Genomic DNA, 27,579 nt, shown 5'->3' on the forward strand with positions numbered 1-27,579 from the left:
ATTTTAAGAGGAATAAAATGTAGCTTTTAAAAAAAAAAAACTATAATTTAATTTTATTATTATTTTATTTGTTGGGGTTTTTTTTACATTAAGTGAAAGCAATAAGGGTTGACACATCCCCTCTGCCACCACCAATGGCTATGTCAGGAACTGCAGGGCTGCTTAAGCTCTGGTCCTCGCACGATTTTACATATTGTTAGCTCTGCTGCATGCAGATACTGAGCCCCCCCATAATGTCTGTTACAATACACATTAGTATTAGAAAAGACATTGCACTTGGGGAAGCTGTCTGTGTCACTAGCGCTTCAGCACCAGGTGGTGATAGACAATTGTGCCCGCCTACTCGTTCTACTACACTGTAGCAATACTAGCACAGACACCTCCCCAAGTGTAATGTCTAGTCTAATGCTAACTTGTACTATATAGACATCAGGGGAGGCTAGCAACATATAACTGTGCCGAGATCAGGGCTTGAGCAGCCCTACAGTTCCCAGAATGGTCATGTCACTCCTTATTGTTGACATTCAATGTAAACAGGTAAAACACACACATAAAATACATTTTCTTTAATAAAGTTATAATACAAGTGTGTGTGTGTGTGTGTGTATATATGTATGTATGTATGTATGTATGTATATATATATATATATATATATATATATATATATATATACACTTTATTGAAGAAAGGTTAAAATACATATTTTTTTTATATGGCTACATCTACACCTCAGTGTTAGGCTTCCAACTGCTGTGGAACTAAAAATCCCAGAAAAACCCGTTACGATCTAGGCAGCTGTGCCAGAGCCGACTTAGCAGCATGAATCATTGTGTCCAGCCTTTCCTATCTTCTACCATATCTATGTGTAATCTGCATGGAGAGACAGCAGTGTTTTTCCTCAGTCATAAATCAACTTGTCTTAAAATGACACTAATCCGAATATAAATATCTGTAGTAACAGCTATCTACTGCTCCCTGTTATCAGCCAGACTGAGAAATAGCTCACTGCCATGCCCTATATCTCTTATAACATCACTTCAATATGCTGTATGAACAGGTGGGAAGAATTGCTGTATATGGAATCAACTGGTGTCTTCCAGTACTTATCAGCTGCTGTATGTCCTGTAGGAAGTGGTATATTCTTTCCAGTCTGACCCAGTACTCTCTGCTGCCACCTCTGCCCATGTCAGGAACTGTGCAGAGCAGTAGCAAATCCCTATAGCAGGGGTCCTCAACTGGCGAACCGCGGTCCGAACCCGGACCGCGGCGGCCAGCTGTCTGGACCCCGGCTGCGGCGCTGCTCCCTGCATAGTAAGTATCTATGAGCGCTCGTAACGCACAGGGGGCTATATACTACAGGGGGAGAGAGCGCACAGGGGGCTATATACTACAGGGGGAGAGTGCACAGGGGTCTATATACTACAGGGGGAGAGCGCACATGGGGCTATATACTACAGGGAGAGATCGCACAGGGGGCTATATACTACAGGGGGGGAGGGCACAGGGGGCTATATACTACAGGGGGAGCTATATACTACTAATGCAGTCACCCCCTTTGTACCTAATTTTAAAGGGCTGGTGAGAGAGAGAAAATGCCAATTTTCCCACTAATAAGCATCAATTCTGTATGTAAATAGTTCAACACCCTTTGTGAAAAGTAACAGAACGTTTCCTACTGATGTCCAGCTCGGACCTTCACCTGACAATAGACCCCGGTATGTGGCCCCTCACTAAAAATTGTTGAGTACCCCTGCCCTATAGAAAACCTCTCCTGCTCTGGACAGTTCCTGACATGGACAGAGGTGGCAGCAGAGAGCACTGTGTCAGACTGGAACGAAAACACCACTTCCTGCAGGGCATACGGCAGCTGAGAAGTACTAGAGAACTGGAGATTTTTAAATAGAAGTAAATTACAAATCTGTATAAACTTTCTGAAACTAGTTGATTTTTTTCGCCCTGCCGGAGTATCCCTTTAAAGTGAAGAGGCAGACGTACTCATCCAAACGCTGTCCCTGTTCCTTTCCACTGGGCACGGCTCAGCTCTCCTTGGAGAGAAGCGAACAGATTTATAGAAAGTCTTATACACTATACACCACTGATTCCATTCTCTAAGGAGAGCCGAGCAGAAAATGCAATGCACAGTGCTCAGCTAAGCAGTTCTGCCCATTCGCTTTAGTGATTGGACCCCATTAACCAAAACATCTGATGAGTCAAAACTTTGTTAAACGCAATAGTTACCCCAATGTGGCGGCCATGCCGATAGCCGGCTGATCTAGAAGAACCGGGCTGCTTAGAATAGAACACAAAGTAATACTAAGCGCCCCCGCTCTCCTCAGGTTGTGTGTAGCATTACAGTTCTGCTCCATTCACTTTAATGGAACTGAGCAGCATTAACACACGCAAATGGAATTGTAATTTACTTCTTTAAAAAAAAAAAATCCCAATTCTTCCCATACTTATCAGCTGCTGTATGTCCTGCAGGAAATGTTGTTTTATTTTCAGTCTGACACAGTGCTCTCTGCTGCAATCTCTGTCTCGGTTTTCTATGAATCCCCATAGAAAACCTCTCCTGCTCAGGACAGTTCCTGTCTCGGCCAGAGATGTCAGCAGAGAGCACTGTGTCAGACTGAAAATAAAACACCCACTTCCTGCAGGATATACAGCAGCTGATAAGTATGGGATGACTTGAGATTTTTAGATAGAAGTAAATTACAAATCTATATAACTTTCTGACACCAGTTGATTTGAAAGAAAAAGATTTTCGCTGAACAACCCCTTTAAGGTTTCCCTTTACACAGACAGATTTATCTGCCAGATTTTTGAAGCCAAAGCAGAAGTGTATTTGAAAAGGAGGACCTGTTCTCTGTTAATAGCAGGGATGGGGAAACTTTGGCCCACCAGCTGTTGCAAAACTTCAATTCCCATCATGCCTGGACAGCCGAAGCTTTAGCTTCGGCTGTCCAGGCATGATGGGAATTGTAGTTTAGCAACAACTGGAGGGCTAAAGGTTCCCCACCCCTGGTTTATAGACTGTTACTGGCTTTGGCTTCAAAAATCTGTCTGTGTAAAGGCACCCTTATTCTCCTTCATATGGACCATCAGCCAGACTGAGCATTGCATGTATAGGGAGGTAAGTAAGGGACAGGTGTTGGCAGATGTAGCAGAGCTGGATACAGATAGAGTCGGTCTTGGCTCCGACAGGGAATACTCATCGCTGTCCTCTGTTACTGAGCAGGTGAATCCTTGCTGTGTATAATTAGCATTACAGGCCATTTAGCACAGTCATTTCCCGGATTTACAAGCGGAGTGTTTCCTTAGCTTCCAATGGAATGAGTGTGCCGCACAGACCAACAAGTCCCGTCCGCGTGCGTCCTCAGAGTCGTCGACTGTAAGATTGGATATTACAGGAAACATCCCCCAAGACGTCTTTTACAAAGGCAAGTGTCTTGATCAATTCAAGCAAACTGCCTGCCGCTGCTAAGACGACGGTAAAGACATCTCCAAATCCTCCCCGCCCGCCCGCCAGGGTCGTGCTGCTTCTAAGGATGCGGCACCGTATATAACACTTACTGATCATATCCTCCTATCAGCCCAGATCTAACTCACAGATTTACAAATGAGAGTAATGGAAAGAGTTCTGTATCCATGGCAACCAGATATAAGTGATTACAGGCACGGAAGATATGTGTGCGATACTCCTGGTACCTTCAGAGGAAAATAACAACATGGTGCGCTTAGCTCTTCACCTACCTCGGCACAGCTTCTTCTTCCCTCCAAAGAGCTGCCCATCATATTGCAGGACTCGCCTTACTTCTTGTTGACTATCATACAGTTATTATTGCTATATGAAGTTACAAGTTTTGTTGCCTTTTATGTTTTTTTAGCTAAAGATACAGACCAAGGATCAGGTGTGGTGAGGCCGGCACCAGAGCTCCTTCTAGATTTTATTTTTTTGACTGGTGGTCACTAAATCTAAGTCAAAAACTAACATTCTGTTTACCTGAAGCCACCACTAGAGGGAGCCGAGCTTAGAGGACAGCTCCGGATAGCCTTGGGAGAAAAAAAAAAAGTTCACAAAACCCCCAGGTTCTTACTCATGTTGCCTACTGACCCTGTAAAGGCCCTATTACACCAAAAAGATGTATGACAGATTAGCTCACAGATTTTTTTAAACCAAAGCCAGGAATGGATTTCAAAAGAGGAGAAATCCCAGTCTTATCTGTACGACCTGTTCTCAGTTTATAGTCCGTACCTGACTTTGGCTGAAAAAATCTCTCAGACATCTTTTGGTGTAATAGAGCCCTTAGTCTTGTTTTGTTGTCGTTCCGCTCCTCAGATGCAATTTTCTGGCCACTCTGTATCTCTTTCTGCCCCTGCACCACAATAAGACTATATCAGCCTGTATTCTTTGTAGCACACAGTCCTTACGCCATCTTTCAACCACCATGTAACGCCTCCCCCTACCCTGCATCTCTCTGTCCCCTCCCCACAATTGGCATCTCTTCATCCCGTTCCCACTAACAGCATCTCTTCGTTCCCTCCCCACCATCAGGATCTGTCCCCTCCCCACCATCGGCATCTCTTCTTCCTCTCCCCACCATCGGCACCTCTTCGTCCCCTCTTTACCATCGGCATCTCTTCGCCCCCTCCCCACCATCGGCACCTCCCCACCATCGGCACCTCTTCGTCCCCTCCCCACCATCGGCACCTCTTCGTCCCCTCCCCACCATCGTCATCTCTTCGTTCCCTCCCCACCATCGGCACCTCTTCGTCCCCTCCCCACCATCGGCACCTCTTCGTCCCCTCCCCACCATCGTCATCTCTTCGTTCCCTCCCCACCATCGGCACCTCTTCGTCCCCTCCCCACCATCGGCACCTCTTCGTCCCCTCCCCACCATCGGCACCTCTTCGTCCCCTCCCCACCATCGGCACCTCTTCGTCCCCTCCCCACCATCGTCATCTCTTCGTCCCCTCCCCACCATCGGCACCTCTTCGTCCCCTCCCCACCATCGTCATGTCTTCGTTCCCTCCCCACCATCGGCACCTCTTCGTCCCCTCCCCACCATCGGCACCTCTTCGTCCCCTCCCCACCATCGGCACCTCTTCGTCCCCTCCCCACCATCGTCATCTCTTCGTTCCCTCCCCACCATCGGCACCTCTTCGTCCCCTCCCCACCATCGGCATCTCTTCGTTCCCTCTCTACCACAAACAGTTGCTTGGGTGCCTGGCTTTCATTGTTGACATATGTAAGGTGTTTGTCCTTACGCGACGTGGATCACATGATCTTTGTCTTTTGCAGGAGGGATGAATTAATGGACCTAGAGATGATGTGGATTGGACGGAGGGATGTTTTTTGCACTTGTTTGCAAATGAACTGCAAGTAAGGCCAAATGGGGCTGAGGTGGTTATAAATCATACAGACACTTCTATATAACTTTCCATGGACATTTAAATACTCCAGATGTTCCAGATCCAGAGTTCCCCTTTAATGCATACTGTTATACATAACAACTGTTTGCAGTAAGTTGGTGCACCTGTGGCCCTTCAACTGTTGGAAACTACAACTCCCATCATACAACTGCAGACAGCTGGTCGCCCAAAAGGGTCCTGTTTATCCAGGATTAGAAAAAATTCAGCTACTTTCTTGCAAAACCAGCGCCACCCCTTTCCTCAGGTTGTGTGTGTTATTACAATTCAGCTCTATTCACTTGTATGGAACTGAGCTATACAACCTCACACCCGATCTGAGGACAAGAGCAGAGCAGTTTCTGGAAGAAAGCGGCCATGTGTATCTAGTATATTACAAAGTTCTCTCCCCTACCTTTATAGTATTCAGCTTCCATGATGAAATAAATGAATGCAGGCAGCCATTTTTTTTTGTCCAAAACTGTATTTGTAAAACTAGTCATTAATCTATTCAGCTCTGTTCAAACCAAAAGATACAAAATACAGTTGAATTTATTTGTACAAATTAATTGAAAAGCAAGAGATCCTTTTATGTATTCAAGTCCCTCAATGTCACAGCATATTTCTGTCTCCAGGTCAAAACGCAGGAATACTGCAGAGTCCAAAACATACACTTTATAAATATATATTTATATATAAAACTATAACCAGTAGTCACTCATGTAAGGGGGGGGGGGGGGGAGGGGACAGAGGGGAGGTCCGCGTCTGCTCTCCCAGTGCTACAAATATTGCTTACTCAGTCTGTGGCTTTACCGGAGCGGATGGTCCTTGATTGTCGCATGGAGGAGGGGTGAAAAGATGATGGAGATCTATGGAGTAAGGCACTATTGATTGTAATGTACACATCTAATGACCCCAAAGAGAGAGAAGAGACATACAGGGATTGGTACAGACCTTTCTAAAGCTCATCTATATTATCATCCTCTTATAAGAAACTTTAAAGGGCTTGTCCATAGAGAATTCTCTGTTAAACGACGGGAGTCCTCTGTTCAGAATTTTCATCTCTTGGCCATTGATGAAAGTGGTTACAAAGAGCGTCCCTTGCGCTGGAGGATCTGTCCTGTCCGGCATTACACAGACACACTATTGATCTGAATAGGCACTGTGTAGTACTTACTTTCTCCTGTGGTGGCGCTGAGGGGAAATTGAACTCTTATGGCCAAGGAGGAGAAGATATTCCTTCAATGTATTGTCAAAGGGCCCTTTTAAGTAGGAAGTGGAAGGCCCTTTAAGTCTTCACCCCACATCACTACTCTTGTGATAACAGGATGGTGTGTTATGTCAGCTGGCAAAACTTAAAGTGGCACTGATGTTTCGTTTTTGTAAAAATCAATAGTCCAGGCGATTTTAAGAAACTTTGTAATTGGGTTTATTAGGCAAATATGCCATTATCTGCATTCAAAAAGACTTTCCCCAGGTCCCCCCCTTTCTCTCTCATAAGTCACCAGCAGAGAGCCGAAAACAAAGGATTACATAGCAGGATCTGTGTGAAAGCTGTATTCAGAGGTGTTAGTGCTGACCTCAGGTGAGATAGCCCTGTGATGTACCTGTAAATTAACTCTTTGTTGTCCTGTTTTGGTGCCTCATCTCCCTCCACCCCTCCCCTCTCCATAGAGAACCATGAAGACGAAAAATGCATTTTTCGGCAAATAAAACCAATTACAAAGTTTCTTAAAAATCGTCTGTACTATTAATTTCTGGAAGAAAAAAAAAAATAGAACTACAGTGACACTTTAAAGAATACCTGTCACTGCCAGGTCAGCGATAAATTTGACTATGCACCCGGAAGTTTGGGTATCCATATCTATGAAGGTGCAGAGACCGAAATGAGCATGACCCCCTTAGTATCCGAATGGGGGTGCAATACATTTCTGTCACTGCATGTTTGTAGCTATGGATACCCAAACTTCCAGGGTGCAGAGTCAAATTTACTGCTGATATAGCAGCAGCCATAGTGACAGCCGCCATTGCTTCAGTGCACCGGAATGAAAACAAAGAAGTAACTGTGATTATTATTATGATGGCAATGATCGGGCTGTTTTGTGTCTCCATGGTGACAGACTACAAACAAACCCCCTGCAGTCAGGTGTCTGCATGTTAGCAAGCACAGAAGACATATATAGTGAACTACACACAAGTCTGTATAGGAGCTTTAAACACATGTGATAGGGTATTGGCTTCATTGGAGCTGTTGTTCTCATGCAGTTGGAAAACTACAACTCCCAGCATGCAGCTATCAACGCATGACAGAGATTGTGGTTTTGCAACAGCCAGAAAGCGTCAGGGTTGGAGAACACTGTATTAAAGAACTAAAATGAAAGTGCACATACACCTTTACGGCGGCCATAAGTGTTAGAAACCTGTGGGCAGATGCAACAAGAATCTGATATGTGAGGGGCTGGAAGACTCTGGATGGCCAGGTTGCTTACGTTAATGTCTGATTGTGGCCCTCAGCTGGTGTCAGGTTGCTTACGTTAATGTCTGATTGTGGCCCTCAGCTGGTGTCAGGTTGCTTACGTTAATGTCTGATTGTGGCCCTCAGCTGGTGTCAGGTTGCTTACGTTAATGTCTGATTGTGGTCCTCAGCTGGTGTCAGACTTTCATCTTCACAGAATGGACAGGGGATGTTAACGGGCAGGGCAGTCATGCCAGTAAAAGAGCCTCATAGAGAGAACATATCCTCATATTGTGCAGGGATGACCGTCATATACAACTATTGGCTATAACCGTACGGGCCATTATGACACTGTATTTGCACCCTATAGGTTATATGTAGCGAGACACCACTGCATGTAGTGTTATTTGGTACTTCAATCCAGGAAGACCAGAAAAGGGAAGGGGTAGAGATCTGAGACCATAAGGGGCTTCATATACATTCCTAGGGGCCCATGACTAAGCAGCAGCTGCAATACTATATGGTGTGATATATTTTGCCTAGTAGATCATGGCTGGCTAAACATCTAGTAGACGCTAGTATATCAGGAATATGACTGGATGCTAGTATGTCTTGGAGGGATTAGGAAACACTAACATGTTTAAGGATACTTCATAGAAAGAGAACTCGCGTCTAGGAGGATGACAAGTCTTGTAGGAGTCCACCTCTACCTACTTGAGATGCATGCTGTTTTGGTGTCCTATCCCCCAGAGCTTCTGGGTTCTCTGGACAGTGCAAACCATAGAGAAATGTCATGAAAGGAGACGGGAAGCCACGTTCTCAGACTTCCCCGGCTTAAAAATGAGTAGGCATTAACTAAGGTAGGAGCTCGAGATGGGGCCGAGCTTGTAACAGCTTCCTGTAAGCAACATATATCAAAATCACATTTTCAGGACTCGGCCACCTTCTTACGCAATTCCAGTTGTCCCCCGACCACTGTCTAGGTGCGTCTGTTTTCCAGTGTTAAGTCCCAGGTCATGTATAATGGGCCAGTCATGTATCTGTCCAAGTGCTTATTGGTCGTTCAAGGTGGTCCGGGCGAGTTCTAGATTGCTCTCGGCTTGTCATGGTCCTGTATTGTGCATTGTTACAAATAAATTACCTGAGCACTCTAAGGCTGGCGAGATGATTGAAGGGCTACCATGGACTGGGGGAAGCGCTGCGGTCAAGTCTTCTCAGGGAATGGAAGAGAGCAGAGAGAGAGGAGAGACAGCAACCTAGAGGGGTGTCCAGGAGAGGTGTCTGTCAGTAGTTATCACTCAGGGATCCTGGTACAATACTGAGCAGATGGCAGTGCTGCCACCTTAGTGTTCTTGCTCCCCCCCAGAGTTAGTCAGTCTTTGGTGGGCTGCGTAAAGGGAGAAGTATTCCCCTGTGCCTGTAGCTCATCTCATGCGGTTCTGCCTCATCAGCGGTACAATACATGATGGAGGCCCGGCCTTGGTCAGAAAGGGGTGTTTCAGCAGCTCGATAGCAGTGGCTCGTTGGCTCGGGTCTCTCACGAGAAGCCGGTCAATGAATCCCTTCAGTAAAGGAGACACCTGAAAGAGAGAAAGGCACAATAAATGCTCTATTCAGATCTGTCAGCCATCGCTGGGGTGACATGGAACCGATTCAGACATAAGGAACCTTAGGGCCCTATTGCACCGGACGATTAGCGTTCAGACTATCGTTAAATCGTTCGAATCTAAACGATAATCGTTCGGTTGAAATGCAGTTAACGATTAACGACCAAACGAGAAATCGTTGATCTCTTTAGAAGACCTGGACCTATTTTTATCGTTGCTCATTCGCAAAACGTTCGCATTGAATAAGACGTCGTTCGCAGTAGATACGAACGCAATAGCGAAGAAATAACGAAGAGAAAACGATCGCAAATACGATCATGAGTAACGATTATCGTTCCACGGAAATGAGTGAATGTTTTCAGATCTTTCGCAATAGCGGTCGTTTGAGATCGTTAATCGTTAACGATTATGCGAACGATAATCATCCGGTGGAATAGGGCCCTTACTCTATTGACTTCTATGGGGGGGGGGGGGGGGGGGGGAGTGTAGTGGGCATGCTCTGTCTCTATGTAGAGACCGGTCAAAAGTTTTGATCAGGGTCTTGCCACGGTCATTAGAATAAGCTTGGTTGAGCGCTTCTCTCCCTGGCTCGCCATAGGGCAGGGGTGTCAAAAGGGCAGCTCTCCAGCTGTTGCAAAACTACAATTCCCATCATGCCTGGACAGCCAAAGCTTTGCTTTGGCTGTCCAGGCATGATGGGAATTGTAGTTTTGCAACAGCTGGAGGGCTGCCAGTTTGACACCTGTGCTGTAGGGAACGGGTAACACAAACACCAAGCTTCCTACATAACAGATTATGATTCATGTTATACATTATGGATGACTGACAGTAAATAATAACTGGTTGAACTACACGGACTAGAGACTTTATTCATCCATACCCTGTTATTATGATCATCAATCAGATATTAAGGCAGATTATAAGGCCGATGGTGCACAGAGACCCAAAAACTCTCCTTGGAGCCATGGAAATATATTAAAGCTGAATTCCCATCTCAGAAAGTGATGATATATTGCTAGGATCTGTTTACTGATTTAGAGCAGTGTTCCTTTCAGTTTTCTCCTTCAGAGCAGCACTCCTGACCGCTGTATGTATGAGGTCACTTCAGCAGGGGCCGCAGTGCTGAATCAGTAAGTGATCCTCAGGATCAGCGGAGATGAGACTACTACTGATCATATAGTGATATGCCAAAGGGAACCTTCTACACCATGAACAATATCCTAGCCTAGGGTTCCATGGTTTGTTCCATTTCCAGCAGCTATAATGTATGAGATGCTGCAGTCATAGGCATAGCTCCATGCTGTAACCCCTCTGCCCTCTACATTCACGGTATACAGGTGCAGGCCGCCACGTATCCTGCCGAATCAGAGGATCTGTATCCCCTGCAGCTGCTCTCTTCTGTGTATGGTCAGGAGAATTATTACAGTGTAATAAATATCTTCTCAATAATATATTATTTACTTCACCTATCGATTATTAGCGGCTCCACATCTGGAACGTCACTTTGCAGTGGTTTGCCAGGACTACAATACTGATGCTCTATTGTAAAGAGAAGCCATCCATATCAGATTAGTGGTGGACTCACGTCTGGCACCATTGCCAATTCCAGTGACCCACACCTATCAATATTTACCAGGTACATCGCTGCACTCTCCATAGCGGCTGGGCCTGGTATTACAACTCATTGCAGCTCAGTCCCATTCAAGTGAATGGAACTAAGGGCTGTATTATGCAATTAGGGTATGCCATTTGGGATTTCCGCCTGCCTCAGTGTGTCATAGTCCGTCTGTGGGAGAGGGCACGCCCCCCCCCCCCACTGCCGCCGCCCGCGGCTCCAAGAAGCGACATGTCACTTCTTTGAGCGGAGAGCGATGGCTGCGGAGGTGTGCGCTCTTCCATAGAGAAGTAGTGTCACACAGACAGGCGGGATTTCATGGCGGAAAGCTCCACAAAATTCCGCCCGATTTACTCAGTGTGAACTTACCCTTATCCCCTATTATACTAGTACAGGGATGGGGGACCTTTGGCCCTCCTGCTGTTGCAAAACCTTTGGCTGTCCAAGCATGATGGGAATTGTAGTTTTGCAACAGCTGGAGGGCCAAGGGTCCCCTGTACTAGTAGATGGGCGGCCAATGAATTAGAATTTCTTGACAGCAAAACCAAGTGTTTGCTTGTTCATCAGCTGATCTCTGAGCCCATTACAAGACCTGGGTCTATAATGGGTTGTTAGGCCAATCGGTCAATGGTTGTCTGAAATAGCCAAGATCATCCATGATACCATGTCCTATATAATAAGTTTACCCACAGTCCCATGTAAAAATCACATAACACATCTCTGAGTGAAGTTACAGCACAGAGAGGATTTGATATTACCTTGTGAAATAAAGTCAGCTCTGCTAAATCTGAGCGTTACGTAGGATGATCAGATCTGGTTGGACCAGTCGTTCCCTCTGCAGTCAGCTGAGTAAATGGATTACAATGTGCACGCTGATGCGGAGTGACAGGATGTCTCTGCAGCATCGTACACAAACAGCTCCGACACGTGGTCACGTGTATACAGGCATACAGCTCCGCTCCTGTATGCTGGGCAGCTAACCAAGAAATCCTAGCTTACTCATATGCCCCACATACTCATGCCAGCTATGTATGATAAACAGAAAATTACATAAAACTGGAGCAGAGGCAGCAGGAAAATATACAGTTAGATGACTAGTTTATATGATCCAATAGCTGTATCTCTAGTGCCACCTACAGGCGACTACCTGGTTGTATACAAAGCAGAGTCCCTGGGTTTGCTTTTCACTATTTCCAGGATCTTTACATAGTGAACAAGAGAGGCAATGTTCTCCATTATAAGAATTTATAAGGATATAAGATTAGCTGTGCTTATCATACACTCACCCCTATAAGAAATAATTAATATGCAGACAATTGGTTCCACACCATTAAAAATAATGATTTTATATTCTGAACAACATGTCAAACAAATGAAACAAATATTTATAAACAGCTGAATATGTGATATTATAAGTTACAGTACAGTATGTCAAACAGTATGTCAATCAGCATGTGGAGTATAATGTATAGTAACTGCATAAACCTAAAAAAAACAGCAGCAGTTTGTAGATACAGGATGGAGCCGCAGATCCCCATAATGCAGTAGAGTAAAACAGGTTAGAATAGAGAAGCAGGGCTGCTGTCAGAGGTCTGTGTGGTCACATGACAGCAAAAGGGATGGGGGGTGTTCAGCCTGGACCAATCAGGACTGACAGACTGCAGGAAGTATGCAGGAATGAGCAGGAGAGATGTGGGTACAGTATAGCAGCGCTCTCTGTCTGGGGAGAATGGGGTTACAGCTAAGAAGAGATTACCTCCACAGTCCTGTCCCCTGATGCAAGCCCCAGCCTGAAGTGGATCTGCTATGATTTGGAAGGTGAGGGAGACTTCCTGGGTCAGAATACAGAGCTATAGACCACTGTATGCAGACCATGCCCCTCCCCCGCTCCTCCTCCCACCCAGTACCTAAACCAAAGCAATGCTCTTAAACCAAGTCACAATTTAAAAATAAAACTGAGCTCTTAAACCAAAATGCTCTTAAACCAAGATACCACTAATTATATATATATATATATATATATATATATATATATATATATATATATATATATATATATATCTTATATCCTTATAAATTCTATACAAAATTACTTACACATTACATGGAATCACCTTTGAATATCCAGCAAACCTCATGGGCCCAATACACAATATTGGTGTTTTCTAATGTGGGAGAGGAGCCCCCGAGGTGTTAGGGATCCCTACACACCCTATAATTACACCTCAGTTAAGGCCCTATTACATGGGTCCATTAACAGCCAAATCAGGCAGATATTGCTCCGAGTAAAACTGCTCTTTGCATGTAATCGTATCATTGACATTGATTTTATAAGAACCAAAAAAAGATATTTCTGGAACATAGATCGGCACCATATGTACAACTCCCACACTTATAATTCTCTTGTGGGGTGAACTTAAAGCACCTAATCCCCAAGAGTCTTCTGATGGAATTCATTTGTCACCCTCTAGAATGTGCCAATTATTGTATATGGTTTGCTTGTTCCATGGGGCTGTAATTAAAGGTGAACACAAATTGTTTATATTGTGTTAAATTAATTTTTTTTCAGTTCCCAATAGAATTTACTTTGTATGTATGTCCATCCATGGCATCCCTAGGCCCCCCAAGCATTATGCATATGCAAAAGGGTTGTCCTATTTGTATATACTTGGTAGGTAGGTATCAGCACCTTTATTCTGGGGGGAGGGGGAGAATCAATGGCTTTGGTGTGAAATTGTTACAAACTGTTTAGCACTCCCCTACTTGTGCAAAAAAAACAGACTTTCCTGTGATTTACACAAAATTCTAACCCCCCCTGCAGTTTTCTGTTGAAAGCATTGACCCATTTTCCCCGTATGCCTATTTACTCCCAGCGACCTCTGACCTGAACCAAAAAAAAAAATAGTGGATAGAGCATGATATATTCAAGGGCTGCATTTAGTGTAGATTCATAGACAAAGACCATTAGTTCTCTCTGATACAATCTGTGCTTTATCCTGACCATCCCATACATGTATTTACTGCTGCACAGAGGATCATGCGTCCACCGATCAGGTGCCTGCTGGCTGTCAGGGATGACACAAGCTGGTTTTCCCCTCTGCACTCTCATCACTGTGCCAACCCTTGTTATATGGGGAATATTTAGTATAAAAAAAATAAGATCATGTCCCCTAAATGTATTTTCTCAACCTTCTGGGTGGATGAGGTAAATCATATTAAAAAAAAGATAAAAAGGTAAAATCTAATTAATTCACAACAGCGCCCCCAAAGCCCTGAAGCCATCCCACTAACCATACTATATAGCAAAGTAAACATTAGATGTTAGAATCGGTTCACGCCCACACTACATTTTTGGCATACATTGACAGCCAGACAGCATGCTGACGTATACCATGACGTACCGTGTCAGAAACATTGTTCTTAATACGTTAGTATACTGTTCTACCGGTCTGCCAACATATACCACACACGTAGTGTATAGTGACTTTTATACTCTTATACTAGTTTACCCCACATGAGCAGAAAATCACTAAAATGCAGAGTGGTTATCATTGGCCAAATTCTGTGCGGTATCAGAGAGCTGGTCCTACAAATGCATCGTAATTTATCCGGTTTCATAAGATGAGATACTCAGAATCACCGATACAGAGCCGCCATCCATCGCTCTTACCTTTTGCACATTCTTCAGTTTTGGTGGCAAATTGTCCCGAATCATCTTCATAGCCTTCAGTGGAGGTTCATTAAAGTAGGGTGGTTCTCCGTCTACCATCTCTACCACCATGATACCCAGGGACCAGATATCCACCTGAGAGGGGGAACATACATACAATGAGGTCACATAAATCAGCCCCCCCCCCCCCCCCCCCCCATCATCACCGAAGCAAGGAATAAAGCCTCACCTCAGGGCCATAGGGTAACCTGGAGATGAGCTCCGGGGCCATCCAGTAAGGAGTTCCTACCAGAGACTTACGACGAGGAACTTCTTTGTTTACCTGGGCACAAAACCCAAAGTCTGATAGCTTCACCTGCAAATAGACATTTATGTTACAAATGCTATATACAGTAGTACAGTCAGGAATAAACATGTGTTGTTTCACAAAAGATACATAGCTGAGACAGATAGAGACAGATATTTCAGATCATAGGTAGACTATACTCTATGTATTATGTGAGATCCTTACCCGTCCATCGTGGGTCAGCAGGATGGAGTCGCTCTTAATGTCCCGGTGAATGACTCCCTGGGCGTGGAGCACGGACAGGGCTTTCAGTACAGATACACATACAGCAGCAATCTGCTCCTCATTCATCCTGAAAGCAAACAACATCAGTGACAAGTCTGGAGAGACGACTACACGGAAACTGTCACAGATGTTCTGATAAATGTGACCAACAACAGCAGGAGGAGAAAAATGATTAGAAAATATAAGACTCCAACAGATATGATAGAAAAGCCACTGGAGAACATGAATCTCTGCCCAATAAAGGGGCTAAAATGTAAGTGCAGGTTCTTATAAATCACAGGTGTCAAACTGGTGGCTCTCCAGCTGTGGCAAAACTACAATTCCCATCATGCCTGGACAGCCAAAGCTTTAGGTTTGGCTGTCCAGGCATGATAGGAATTGTAGTTTTGCCACAGTTTGACAGCTGTGAGAGCCATGAGTTTGACAGCGGGGATCTATATAAAGCCAAAGGGCAACCTAGACCTCATATATTAGGGGAGTGAATTACTGGGACTGTTCAGGAGTGATCATAATGCAAGACAGCACCAGAGAAATAACATGATTCTTCCCCATCCACAATCTAAATCACTATTTACAGTCACCTGCACAACCTAACACAGCAAACATCTATGGGCTGCAGGGAATCTTGGGTGCCCATGACCCCGACTAAGTAGGTACTAACCACTAGAGATGATCGAACAGCGCTGATGTTCAGGTTTGTACAAACTCGAACCATCGGTATATGACTCCTGCAGTCTTCCCGTTGCATGGGGAAGGTGGAGACAGCCTGGAAAACAGGAATACAGCCTGGGCCAGAGGCTGTATTCCTGTTTTCCAGGCGGGACTCGGGCTGTCTCCACCTTCCCTACGCAAAGGGAAGACTGCAGGAGTCATATACCGACGGTTCGAGTTCGTACGAACCTGATCAGCGCTGTTCGATCATCTCTACTACTAACCACTACATACCAGGAATGCCCCACAAGACCCAGAGACCCAGAGTTGCCGATATCCTTAGGGTGCTATTACACAAAGCAATTATCGGCCATACTTGTCCAATCACCGGCCGTTCCAGCCGATATTTGTTTCGAGTAATAGGTCATGTTTAAAATCAACGGTCAGCCAACATGCACTATGTAGATTGGTCGTTGATTTAAAGCAAACCTAGAATCTTAATAACGATAGCGACGGTCTGGCAGCCATCTTTCGGTGTAACGGAAGCAGTGGCAGCAGACCAACGCTATCTCCTATGGGCCACCAGAAAGATCTAAAGACCGTCTAGGCAGCCCCACGCACTGCTCCCCCATTCCTCCCCCTGGATGTTGGCACGTGTAATAGCACCAACAGCGAGCGGGGAATGAGGAGCAAAAGGGCACTGACTTGACAGGTCAGCATTCGCTTGCTCTGAAATATCGGGCCGTCTAATATGGCCCTTACAGGTCTCCATTCTTCCTGCTTGCAACACATTAAGTTCAAGAACTGACAGTTCACCTCCTAATATGTCCCACTCCCTGACACTGGATAATCAATGTGATTCACTTCACAGGTCAATGGGTTTTATGCTATGGCTGATATATGTGTATAGTCCCTATTATTATAGGTTGACCTTTGATTCTATGCTTTATAGAGTGTATAAAGCCAAAGCTGAAAGAGCAGGTAAAATATTACTGGCTGTAGGGGAAACAACATGGATTCTGAGTAGTGATTAACCCCAAAGTGACAAGGGATACATTGGAGGATTTATATAGATCAGCTGGAAAGCAGTAGCTCAGAAGCCGCCACAAATCCCCCAATGCTTCTCTCTTTGTCCATTAATAAAATGACAGCAATAATGAAATGGTATAAAATAGAAGATAAAAGAGAGAACAGAGGCCGAGCTGGGCTCAGATGGGAATGAATGGATGGTTTATTCCTGGTTGGGCTTACCTGGTGTGTGTCACAATGTCGGTCAGAGCACCTCCTTCCAGAAACTCCATTACAACCCACAACTCATCTCCGACCAAGTAACTGTTGTACATCTCCACCACGTTCTCGTGCTGGTAATCCCGCATGATCACCACCTGCAGAGCACAGACAGATTTACATGTGACTACAATCACTGGAGCCAGGGATTCGCACAGGAGGCTAAAGGCTTGTGATACAGATAGAGAGACGGGAAGGAGGTGGGATACAAGAACCATACTATGCTATACAAGAATGATACTATGCCATACAAGAATGATACTATGCTTAAGTTCACAACTGGCGCCTTCAAATAAAAATGCACAAGATATTTTGTTGAGCAGGGAGAGAGCTGCTCCTCTCCTCTCCCTTGGTCCCTGCCCCCCATAATGGACACAGAAAAGCCATCCTTACTTTGTTTTCCTGCAACAGATAAGTGAGGTGGGGCAGCTGGAAAACAGCCTTGTGAGGACCGGAGGAAGCTCTTTTTTTCTAATCAAACTTATTACAGAGTTTCTTAGAATGGCTTGTACTGTTTTCTGCAAAGTTGCCTGAAATGACAGGTACACTTTAAGGAAGCTTCCCGGCGGAGCAGCACGAGGAAGCATTTATCTCCTAGCAGCCTCAGAGCGTGGCGGAGAAGACAGCTTCCATGCACCACTCTTCCGGGAGACGGCACTTCCGTAAGACTAAAGGCCCTATTACACGAGGCGATTATCGGCCGTATTAAGCCGATAATCGGCCATTATGGCCAATTACTGCTTGCTATAATAGAATACAACGATCAGCCAACATGAAACATAGCAACGATCTGCGGCCTTCGCTCCATATCACAGAAGCGGTGGCAACCCCAATGACCCCACCACACGCGACACACACCCCACCCCATAGATACCCACTTGCTGTCAGAATGTGTAATAGAGCCGGCAGCGAGCGAGGAACGACAAGCGAGTGTGACAGGTCGACGTTCGCTTGCTCACGGACATCGGCCTGTGTAATAGGGCTTTACTTACACAAGAAAAAGGGCGGGAGTTACAAGGCCTGAAAGGGGTGTTTGAGGACAGGTGGGTCATACTAAGCTGGGCTTTTGCAGCTTGGGAATGCCTTCCTGGGCATGTCCAGCTCATTTACACATGGATTTAAACAGCTACATCTGAGCGCTGGAGCAGTCAGAGAAAAAAAATAATTGTGTGACCCATCTACACATGGGTTTACTTCAGCAGACAGATCTATGCTGATAGGATTTCTATAAAGGGGTTATCCAGCTATATATATATATATATATATATATATATATATATATATATATATATATATATATTGCTGCACTCTTGGTAAACACAATAAACATTTTATGCTTACCTCCCCTCGTTGACTGCGGCTTCGCTACTTCCAAGAAGAACACATCTATGGAATGGCAGCCCACTCAGCCAATCACAGGCCATTGTGCCAACCCATCTCAGCCAGTGAATGGCTGAGCAGGCTGTCACCCCAGAGACAAGTTTGTCTCGGGAGTAGTGGAACTGCAGTCAGCAGGGGACACCAGAGAGGCTGCATCGGGACACCGGGGGGAGCACAGAGAGGCAAGCATTAGCTGTTTATCCCATATATAAAAACTTTTTAAACTCTGGATAACCCCTTTAAACCAAGCCTTAGACAGAGAAACAACAATCCAATGTAATTCCAAACTCTGGCACTAGATGGCGCTGTTGCAAGACCTAAAGACTGCTTTATGGTATTACTATGTATTCTTATATATTTTTAAACTATAATCTTATAAATTAGATTATAAATTATAATCTATTAAAAATTAAAAGTGCTAAATTTATATCAATAATCCAATAAATAAAATTTATAGCTGTTTAAGCAATTAGCCTGCTCTGACATATCACTAGCAGCTACAAAAAAACCAAAAACCTCTGTCTGAAACACGATCAGGCTCCGTTCACATCACATTATTGTTCCTAGTCGATACACTAAGCATATCCATAGGGCCCCTCTTGTGCAGTATATACCAAAATGGTGGCCTTTTCACTATGCTATTATTCCATCCTAAGAGATATTGTAACCAGACGGTATAGGCTTTTTGGGAATCTTTGGGATCAGTAGTGTCAGCCCCTCACTGAAGGAACGCTTTGGGAAACCCTACTAACATATAGCTCAGATGGAGGGGTTCAGGACAATGTAAGAAAAGCCTAGAAAAGGTTGGGCTAGATACTGCAAGGATAGTATTACAACTCGCTTTTGGAGGGGGCAATAAGACCTAAATAGGGCAATAAAGACCTCCCATAACAAAAAGATGGGACATCCTTACCTCATTGAATAAAAGTTCCCTTCTCTGCTGCTTGCGGAGATCCATCTTCTTGACAGCGACCAATTTCCCAGAACTCTTGATGGTTGCGATGCAAACAATCCCTGTGGAGCCCTCGCCAATTTTGATGAAATTATCCAAGTAGGTTCTGGGGTCACCGGGGTCTACCACCATCTGCAGAGCTGCCCTGAACTGCTCATGTGACACCCGCTGGGGCTCTCTCTGTGGGGATCGAGGCTGGGGAGGTTGTTGTGTCTGTTGGGGGCGGGAGAGCTGTGGGTCTGAGCTGTGCTGGGGTGGGCTGGAAGGAGGTGGCTTTTCTGGGGGCTTAGGTTTGGGATGGGGGGGTGGTGGCCGAGAACTGGGTTTGCTTGAAGGAATTTTGGGGTCTAGTGGGTTAGCAGAGCGAGAATCTGTCATCTGTGGAAACAAACGATAATGTGTGAACATATAAAACTTGCTACTCAATGCCAGGTAGGCAAGAATAAATTGTAATTTCAGTATATGTATATATATATATATATTCCTGTGTTATACTAGGGGTAGCTGTAACACTCTGCTCACCTGTGGAGGTGCCCCCCTTCCGGGGTCAGTGTCTGCACGGGGGTAAGTATTGAACGGTCGCCCTGTTTGTTGTGTTGGCTTCCCAGGTCCCTCTGCGGCAGGGTTACCTGGTGTACGGATATTAGGCCCAGAGAGTGGTCTTTTGTCACGGGGTGACTGTGGGCTGTCGTGTCCTCCAGTGTACGCAGATTTTGGCCTTCTGTCTTCCTTTTCTCTCCTCACCACCCTATCAGCAGGTTCGCTGTAGTCCCCATCTGTCACAGGGTGGTCTCTCTTTCCATCCGCTCTCTCGTGAGAACGTGTGGACCTGCTCTCCAAAGTCTTGGGGTAATCTGGAGGAGGCGGACGGTGTTTAATGCTTGGCTCCTGTCCGCGTGGTTGCTGGGGGGCAGCTCTTTGATCTTCTCTTGGCCTTTCCCTTCCATGTTCTGTCCTGCTTCTCTCCAGGCCTCTAACTCCATCTTCTCGTACTTTCCGATTGCGGCCGTCGCTCACACCATTTTCCACAGGGACTCGTTGTTCCTTCGGGGGACATGGAGGACTCTCTCTACGCAATGAATTAGAGCGACAGACGGACATATTCTCAAATTCATCCAGGAGCCATGTCAGTGAGCCATCCCGTGACATCTTGTTCCCACGCACAATTGTCTGTGAAGGAGATAAATGATTAAATTAAAAAGGAATTAACCTATATAACTGGAAAACAATGATTATAAAGGCAATGTATACATGCACAAGAGCTGACAATCAGGTTGTCTGTACATACAGTTTACTCTATTTCCAAAAGGCCACTTTAAAGCATTACTGTCACCTAAAATAAACTTTTTGCACTTCACAGAGACAAAAGTTTTGTTTCTTAGTGCCAAGACTCTCACTGACTGCTAGATATAGTGGGGGTAAGCGTGTGGCTATATGCTTCCCTCCCCCCCATAACAGGAGACTCCATAGACTTGTAAGTCGGAATTAGTGGAGCGCCAGGGAGTGAAGCACAGAGCTACACACTTCTCACGGCTCTATGTAATGATCACCGGGGATCTCAGCACGGACAACAATCAAAACTTTTGACATTTTTGTGGGAGATATCAAAAGTTTTTGTTACAAGTGTCAGTAACAATTGAAGAGCAACATGGCTGACAACCAATAAAACTTTCCAACAGTCTAGTCAGCTGTCTACCTCTAGGTGGCCATACTGGTGCCTGGAGGGCTCATGTGACCACTCCCTTCTCTGCTGGGTTTCTATAATAATTCTGGCATGTGAACGCAGCAGTCTCATGAGCCTTATAAACTCTGGATGTAAATGACTGCAGTGTTCCCAAATCATTCTGACAGATTCTCACATCACCAGGGTTCAGCTGAGGTCTCACATTTAAAGGAACAATCTACAGATACAAAGTTATGCCTACTGCAAGGCCTGACAGACGGAGCATGACAAAGATAAAGTTCTTTGAACTCCCTGCCCCATCAGGTTCTGCACAAGGTGTGATTTTTTATTTATTTTTTTGCATCTGACTATATCTTTAATTGTTTCACCCCACTGTGATTGCTAAACCAGAAATCTCAGTATCACATAAAACCCAAGGAAGCAAAGCCTGTTATTCCCATCTGCACTCAGGAAAGGCCATCGATACCTGATCAGTGAGCGTTTGACATCTCTGCAGATCAGCTATGTGCCAGAACCAAGTGTCTGCATATACAGAAAAAAGGGGAGAAACATAGAAGATTGTGGGCAGAAAGAGACCACTGGGTCCATCTAGTCCGCTCTTAAGTATTTCCTTTCTTATCATCTTAGGATAGATATATGTATATACCAGGCAGGATTACATTCAGTTATTGTAGAGTTACCAACCAGCTCAGACTGGCAAGGCTTTCTGGGCGGGGTGGATTGGTTTAGTCCCGCCCCCAGGGCACCAAACCTAATTTGCATATTTATTCAAGAGAATAATTAGCAAAAATGGCACTGAGTATAAAGGGAAGGAAACCAACTTCATTCTCAGCATCCTGTGCACTATGGGAACATATCAATAGCCATCAATATAATAGCCATTTTATGAAGAGATGAAGACTGATCTGAACTGCTCCCCATGATGGGATGTAGACAAGTCGGCATTAGATGAAGGCCGAATACCACAATGCAATTCTGTAAAGAGCCAAGCTAGATAGAAGCCCCTTGCCTAGGCTGTTAGGTCTCCCTTCCCTTATATACCCCCCTTGAATACCAAATCCCATCTTTAGCCGGGTTCCTCACCTTTTGTGGCCCATGTCTGATAGTGGTAATACATCCTGGGTCCACCAGTGGCTTGGGCCGCTTGGCCGACTCTTCTATAAGGCTCTGCCATTGTCGTGGGAGCCCTGTGAACTTCTGCTCCTGCTCATCGAAGCCGGTGTGCACCCGATGCTCGAAGTTAGACGGGGCCGAGATCTCGATGCGTTTCTTTTTCTTGGTGAACATGGCAGCTAGCTGACCTGAGGGAGAAATACACAGAAGTTACCAAAGTGGTAAGGAGGCAAAACCTTCTCCGCTTCTCCTCTCCCTACCAGCATTGTGTGCGGGTGGGATGTTACAGGCATGGTTGGCACACAGTACAGACCCTCCAGTAAGAGGCAATCCTCCTGCACAGAGACTTGTGAACTGAAGAAGAGATGGGTCTATAATAAGGGCCACATAGCAGAGCTCATTGTGTTGTGTGGTCGGAGCGTATTTCCACGTCTAATGAGGCACAATCACGATGCAGTGAACAAAAACAAGAGAGCAACTTCACACAAAGAATGCATTTCATCTCCAGAACATAGTCATGCACATTATGGAGGAAGCAGGGCCGTTTCCATGATAACAGGACACTCGCTCGCCCCGGCTCCTCCGAAAATAGCAAACGTCCGACAGCAAAAGTACAAGAAGATGGGCGCATTAGCTGCAGATAAAATAATATTAGGGAAACCCAGCAACGCCAGCAAAACGGAGAAGCTGCGGCTAGGACTTCCTTATTTCTTAAAGGGATCGACCAGTGATAGGATCAGTATGAACCATACAGATATACCAACAAGGATCAGTATGACCCATACACTTCCTATACAGATATACCACTAAGGATTAGTATAAACCATTCAGATATACCACTAAGGATTAGTATAAACCATTCAGATATACCACTAAGGATCAGTATGAAAACATACACTTACTATACAGATATACCACTAAGGATTAGTATAAACCATACAGATATACCACTAAGGATCAGTACGAACCATACACTTCCTATACAGATATACCACTAAGGATCACTATAAACCAGGCATGTCCAAACTTTTTTCGAAGAGTGCCAAATTTGATGAAGTGAACATGTGCGAGGGCCGACCATTTTACATGCTACATGCTATATGTTTTATAACACAGGCAGATAATAGCAAGCTGGATACCTGGGGGGCCGTAAAAGTTCGGAACGCGGGCCGCAAATGGCCCTCCGGCCGGACTTTGGACATGCCTGCTATAAACCATTCAGATATACCACTAAGGATCAGTACGAACCATACACTTCCTATACAGATATACCACTAAGGATTAGTATAAACCATTCAGATATACCACTAAGGATCAGTACGAACCATACAGATATACCACTACCTGGGTGCCTAGGTGCCTTTACACAGAGAGATTTATCTGACAGATTTTTGAAGCCAAAGCCAGGAATGGATGTGATAAGAGGAGAAATCTCAGTCTTTCCTTTATGACATGTTCTCTGTTTATAATCTGTTTCTGGCTTTGGCTTTGAAAATCTGTCAGATAAATCTCTCTGTGTAAAGGCCCCCTAAGGATCAGAATGAACCACACATACACATATACCACTAAGGATTAGTATAAACCACACAGATATGTTTCCTACTGATCCTTTCATACCAGTATTGCCAACAGCTATTGGAAACTACAACTCCCATCAGGCAATGAGAATGTTTAAATGAATTGACAACTGGGAATTCCTATACCTCTGATGAAAAGAAAATCCTTACATTGTCAGGGGTGCCTGGCCAGTGACTGTGCAGGGGGATCGGGCAGAGTTATAAATGTTAGTTCAGTGTATGGAACAATGTGGATATCCCTTTAAGTAATAATATAAAGTATAGGAAATTGTGTAACTTATCCGTCCACCTAAAATACATATTCTCCAGAACGATGGCAGGAAAACACAAATTCGGGGGTTAAAATGAAAGCAAAGACTTTTGCAGATCTTATTTATGCAGAAAATGAGAATTTAAAAAAAAAAAAAAAAAAGAAAGAAAGAAAATTTATTGTGGAAAATAAAATGGATTCAAAAGGCAGGAGAAGCAATTTCTCTCTGTGGATATTAGCATAGAGCGGCGGTCAGACAATGCCAGTCATTCCTGCAGACTCCGCTTATTGAGTTTCTGAGCCGCCTCAATCACATAGCGCAGCATCCATTATATTCTATGTAATAGCATCATGCAGGATTCTTACCAATAAATATCCCTCTATTCTTCACCCTGATTAGTAATGTCTGGTGTATACTGGTATTGTATATAGGAGTATACAGGTCAGTGGCTAGGGTGACAGGACGGCCACAGCCCCTGGGATAGGACACATTACCAGGGGGAACATACAGGCTCTATCCAGACAATAAGCACAAATAACGCTATACCTCATATATCTGCCTGTAATGGATATAGCTAGAGACAGTACTAACCTGCTTATATGTGATATAGGCACAGATAGTACTGCCTCCCTGTATATTATGTACAGATAGTACTGCCTCCTTGTATATTATGTACAGATTGTACTGCCTCCCTGTATATTAGGTACAGATTGTACTGCCTCCCTGTATATTAGGTACATATAGTACTGCCCCCCTGTATATTATGTACAGATAGTACTGCCTCCCTGTATATTATGTACAGATAGTACTGCCTCCCTGTATATTAGGTACAGATAGTACTGCCTCTCTATATATTATGTACAGATAGTACTGCCTCCCTGTATATTAGGTACAGATAGTACTGCCTCCCTGTATATTATGTACAGATAGTACTGCCTCCTTGTATATTATGTACAGATAGTACTGCCTCCCTGTATATTAGGTACAGATATAGCACCCCCTCCCAGTGTATTAGGTACAGATAGTACTGCCTCTCTATATATGAACTAGGCACAGATAGCACTGCCTCTCTGTATATTAGGTACAGATAGTACTGCCTCCCTGTATATTAGGTACAGATAGTACTGCCTCCCTGTATATTAGGTACAGATAGTACTGCCTCCCTGTATATTAGGTACAGATAGTACTGCCTCCCTGTATATTAGGTACAGATAGTACTGCCTCCCTGTATATTAGGTACAGATAGTACTGCCTCCCTGTATATTAGGTACAGATAGTACTGCCTCCCTGTATATTAGGTACAGATAGTACTGCCTCCCTGTATATTAGGCACAGGTAGTACTGCCTCTCTGTATATTAGGTACAGATATAGCACCCCCTCCCAGTATATTAGGTACAGATAGTATTGCCTCTCTGTATATGAATTAGGCACAGGTAGTACTGCCTCTTTGTATATGAATTAGGCACAGATAGTACTGCCTCTCTGTATATGAATTAGGCACAGATAGTACTGCCTCTCTGTATATGAATTAGGCACAGGTAGTACTGCCTCTCTGTATATGAATTAGGCACAGGTAGTACTGCCTCTCTGTATATGAATTAGGCACAGATAGCACTGCCTCTCTGTATATAAATTAGGCACAGATAGTACTGCCTCTCTGTATATAAATTAGGCACAGATAGTACTGCCTCTCTGTATATAAATTAGGCACAGGTAGTACTGCCTCTCTGTATATGAATTAGGCACAGATAGCACTGCCTCTCTGTATATGAATTAGGCACAGATAGCACTGCCTCTCTGTATATGAATTAGGCACAGATAGTACTGCCTCTCCGTTTCTCCATGTAAATAATATAGTTACAGACAGTACTGCCTCCTTGTTTCTGTGCTGTACTAAGCAAAGAAAGTAATACCCCTGCTGACAGAGAAGCCAAAAGAAATCTAACTGACGTAACTAGAAGATATATATAATATCTCTGCCCTTGGAAGTAACCTGAATGTAGAGGAGGCACTCCCCGGTCCATACCTCCTCTTACCAGCCTGCAGACTGGGTGTTGTGATCGAGGCTACAGACTGGTGTGAACTGGCAGGTACTTAGTGGATATAGAAGGCCTCCAGATGCAATACACAATACCCATACAGTGAGGTAGCATATTATGTAACACAGCGTCAGCAATGCTTATACACTTCCTTGTAATGCAGCACACGCTGGTCGCCCACTCACCGTCACATGACAGATACGGCTCAGGTGATACACTGGTTATTCCAGATACAAGTCACTCACTAAGGGTACAAACCCACACACCGTATACGCAGCAAATACGCAACAAATACGCAGCAAATACGCAGCAGTTTGATGGTGAAGATTTAATGCTGAGTTCAGTTATTTAGATCTAATCTGCTGCGTTTTTGTTGCGTATTTGTTGCGTTTTTGCTGCGTATTCGCTGCGTATCGCAGCAGTAAATACGCTGTGTATACGGTGTGTGGGTTTATACCCTTAGTCACACCCCGGCCTGAGAATGATCGCTCACCTGGGAAAACGGAGGGACAAGTACATGAGCAATGGGAACCACTTCCCTATGTTCCTGGAACATCATATTCTCTCTGTGCAAGTCCTGGGGCAAACAGGTACTGTACATGCCACAATGCGTATGCAGGAACGTACTGACTGGCACAATGTAAAGCCCCTTTAAGGGGTTGTACGTGGTTATTTTATTCAACAGTCCCATAGCGAGTGAATGGAGCGGAGGTCCAGCATGCTTGCTGCTGCTCCATTCACTTGGGGGAAAACTAAAAGGAGGAACGTTCATGTGACGCAACGCGTCCGATCATAAGGTGTGGTGTAATATGATGGGAATGTTGGGAAACCTTAACCCTCAGCCATGCGGGGAGCGATGTGTAAGCATCTATCACCAACATGCTGTGCAGCAAAGGATGATTTCATTTCACGGGTATCTAAACATTACACAGGGGAAATCTATGCAGGAGATATTCTCCATTCATCACAGGACTAACAGAAATGCACAGCATGGGGTGGTATTATAAGGAAGGGGGTGAGTGCCGAGCAGCGGGGATCCTTACATGGTACACAAAGCTGATGGGATTGTGGATAGTCTGAGATGACTGTGCGACTAGCCATTCTCTAATACAGGAGTCCAATTTTCTTTCAAATGAACGGGTTTCAGAAAGTTATACAGATTTGTAATTTACTTCTAATTAAAAATCTGAAGTGCTCCTATACTTATCAGCTGCTGTATGTCCTGCATGAAGTGGTGTATTCTTTCCAGTCTGACACAGTGCTCCCTGCTGCCACCTCTGTCTGAGACAGGAATTGTCCAAAGCAGTAGAAAATCCTCA

General features: G+C 44.6%; 1 protein-coding gene across 2 annotated transcripts in view; it reads right to left on the minus strand.

Annotated features, from left to right (window-relative positions):
* Positions 1 to 8,700: 8,700 nt before the first annotated feature.
* Positions 8,701 to 27,579, minus strand: part of PAK4 (p21 (RAC1) activated kinase 4) — a 39,486-nt gene continuing 20,607 nt past the window's right edge. For both annotated transcript variants that reach the window (XM_069943686.1, XM_069943685.1), the window contains exons 2-9: positions 22,363 to 22,580; positions 20,118 to 20,765; positions 19,557 to 19,973; positions 17,228 to 17,361; positions 15,266 to 15,392; positions 14,984 to 15,109; positions 14,755 to 14,889; positions 8,701 to 9,442 (exon numbers count right to left, since the gene is read on the minus strand). In XM_069943686.1, the coding sequence (XP_069799787.1) occupies positions 9,287 to 9,442; positions 14,755 to 14,889; positions 14,984 to 15,109; positions 15,266 to 15,392; positions 17,228 to 17,361; positions 19,557 to 19,973; positions 20,118 to 20,765; positions 22,363 to 22,566 (1,947 nt within the window). In that variant the 5' untranslated portion in view covers positions 22,567 to 22,580 and the 3' untranslated portion in view covers positions 8,701 to 9,286. The remainder of the gene's footprint in view (positions 9,443 to 14,754; positions 14,890 to 14,983; positions 15,110 to 15,265; positions 15,393 to 17,227; positions 17,362 to 19,556; positions 19,974 to 20,117; positions 20,766 to 22,362; positions 22,581 to 27,579) is intronic.

Source organism: Dendropsophus ebraccatus, chromosome 10, assembly GCF_027789765.1.
Source record: "Dendropsophus ebraccatus isolate aDenEbr1 chromosome 10, aDenEbr1.pat, whole genome shotgun sequence".
Classification (NCBI taxonomy): domain Eukaryota; kingdom Metazoa; phylum Chordata; class Amphibia; order Anura; family Hylidae; genus Dendropsophus; species Dendropsophus ebraccatus.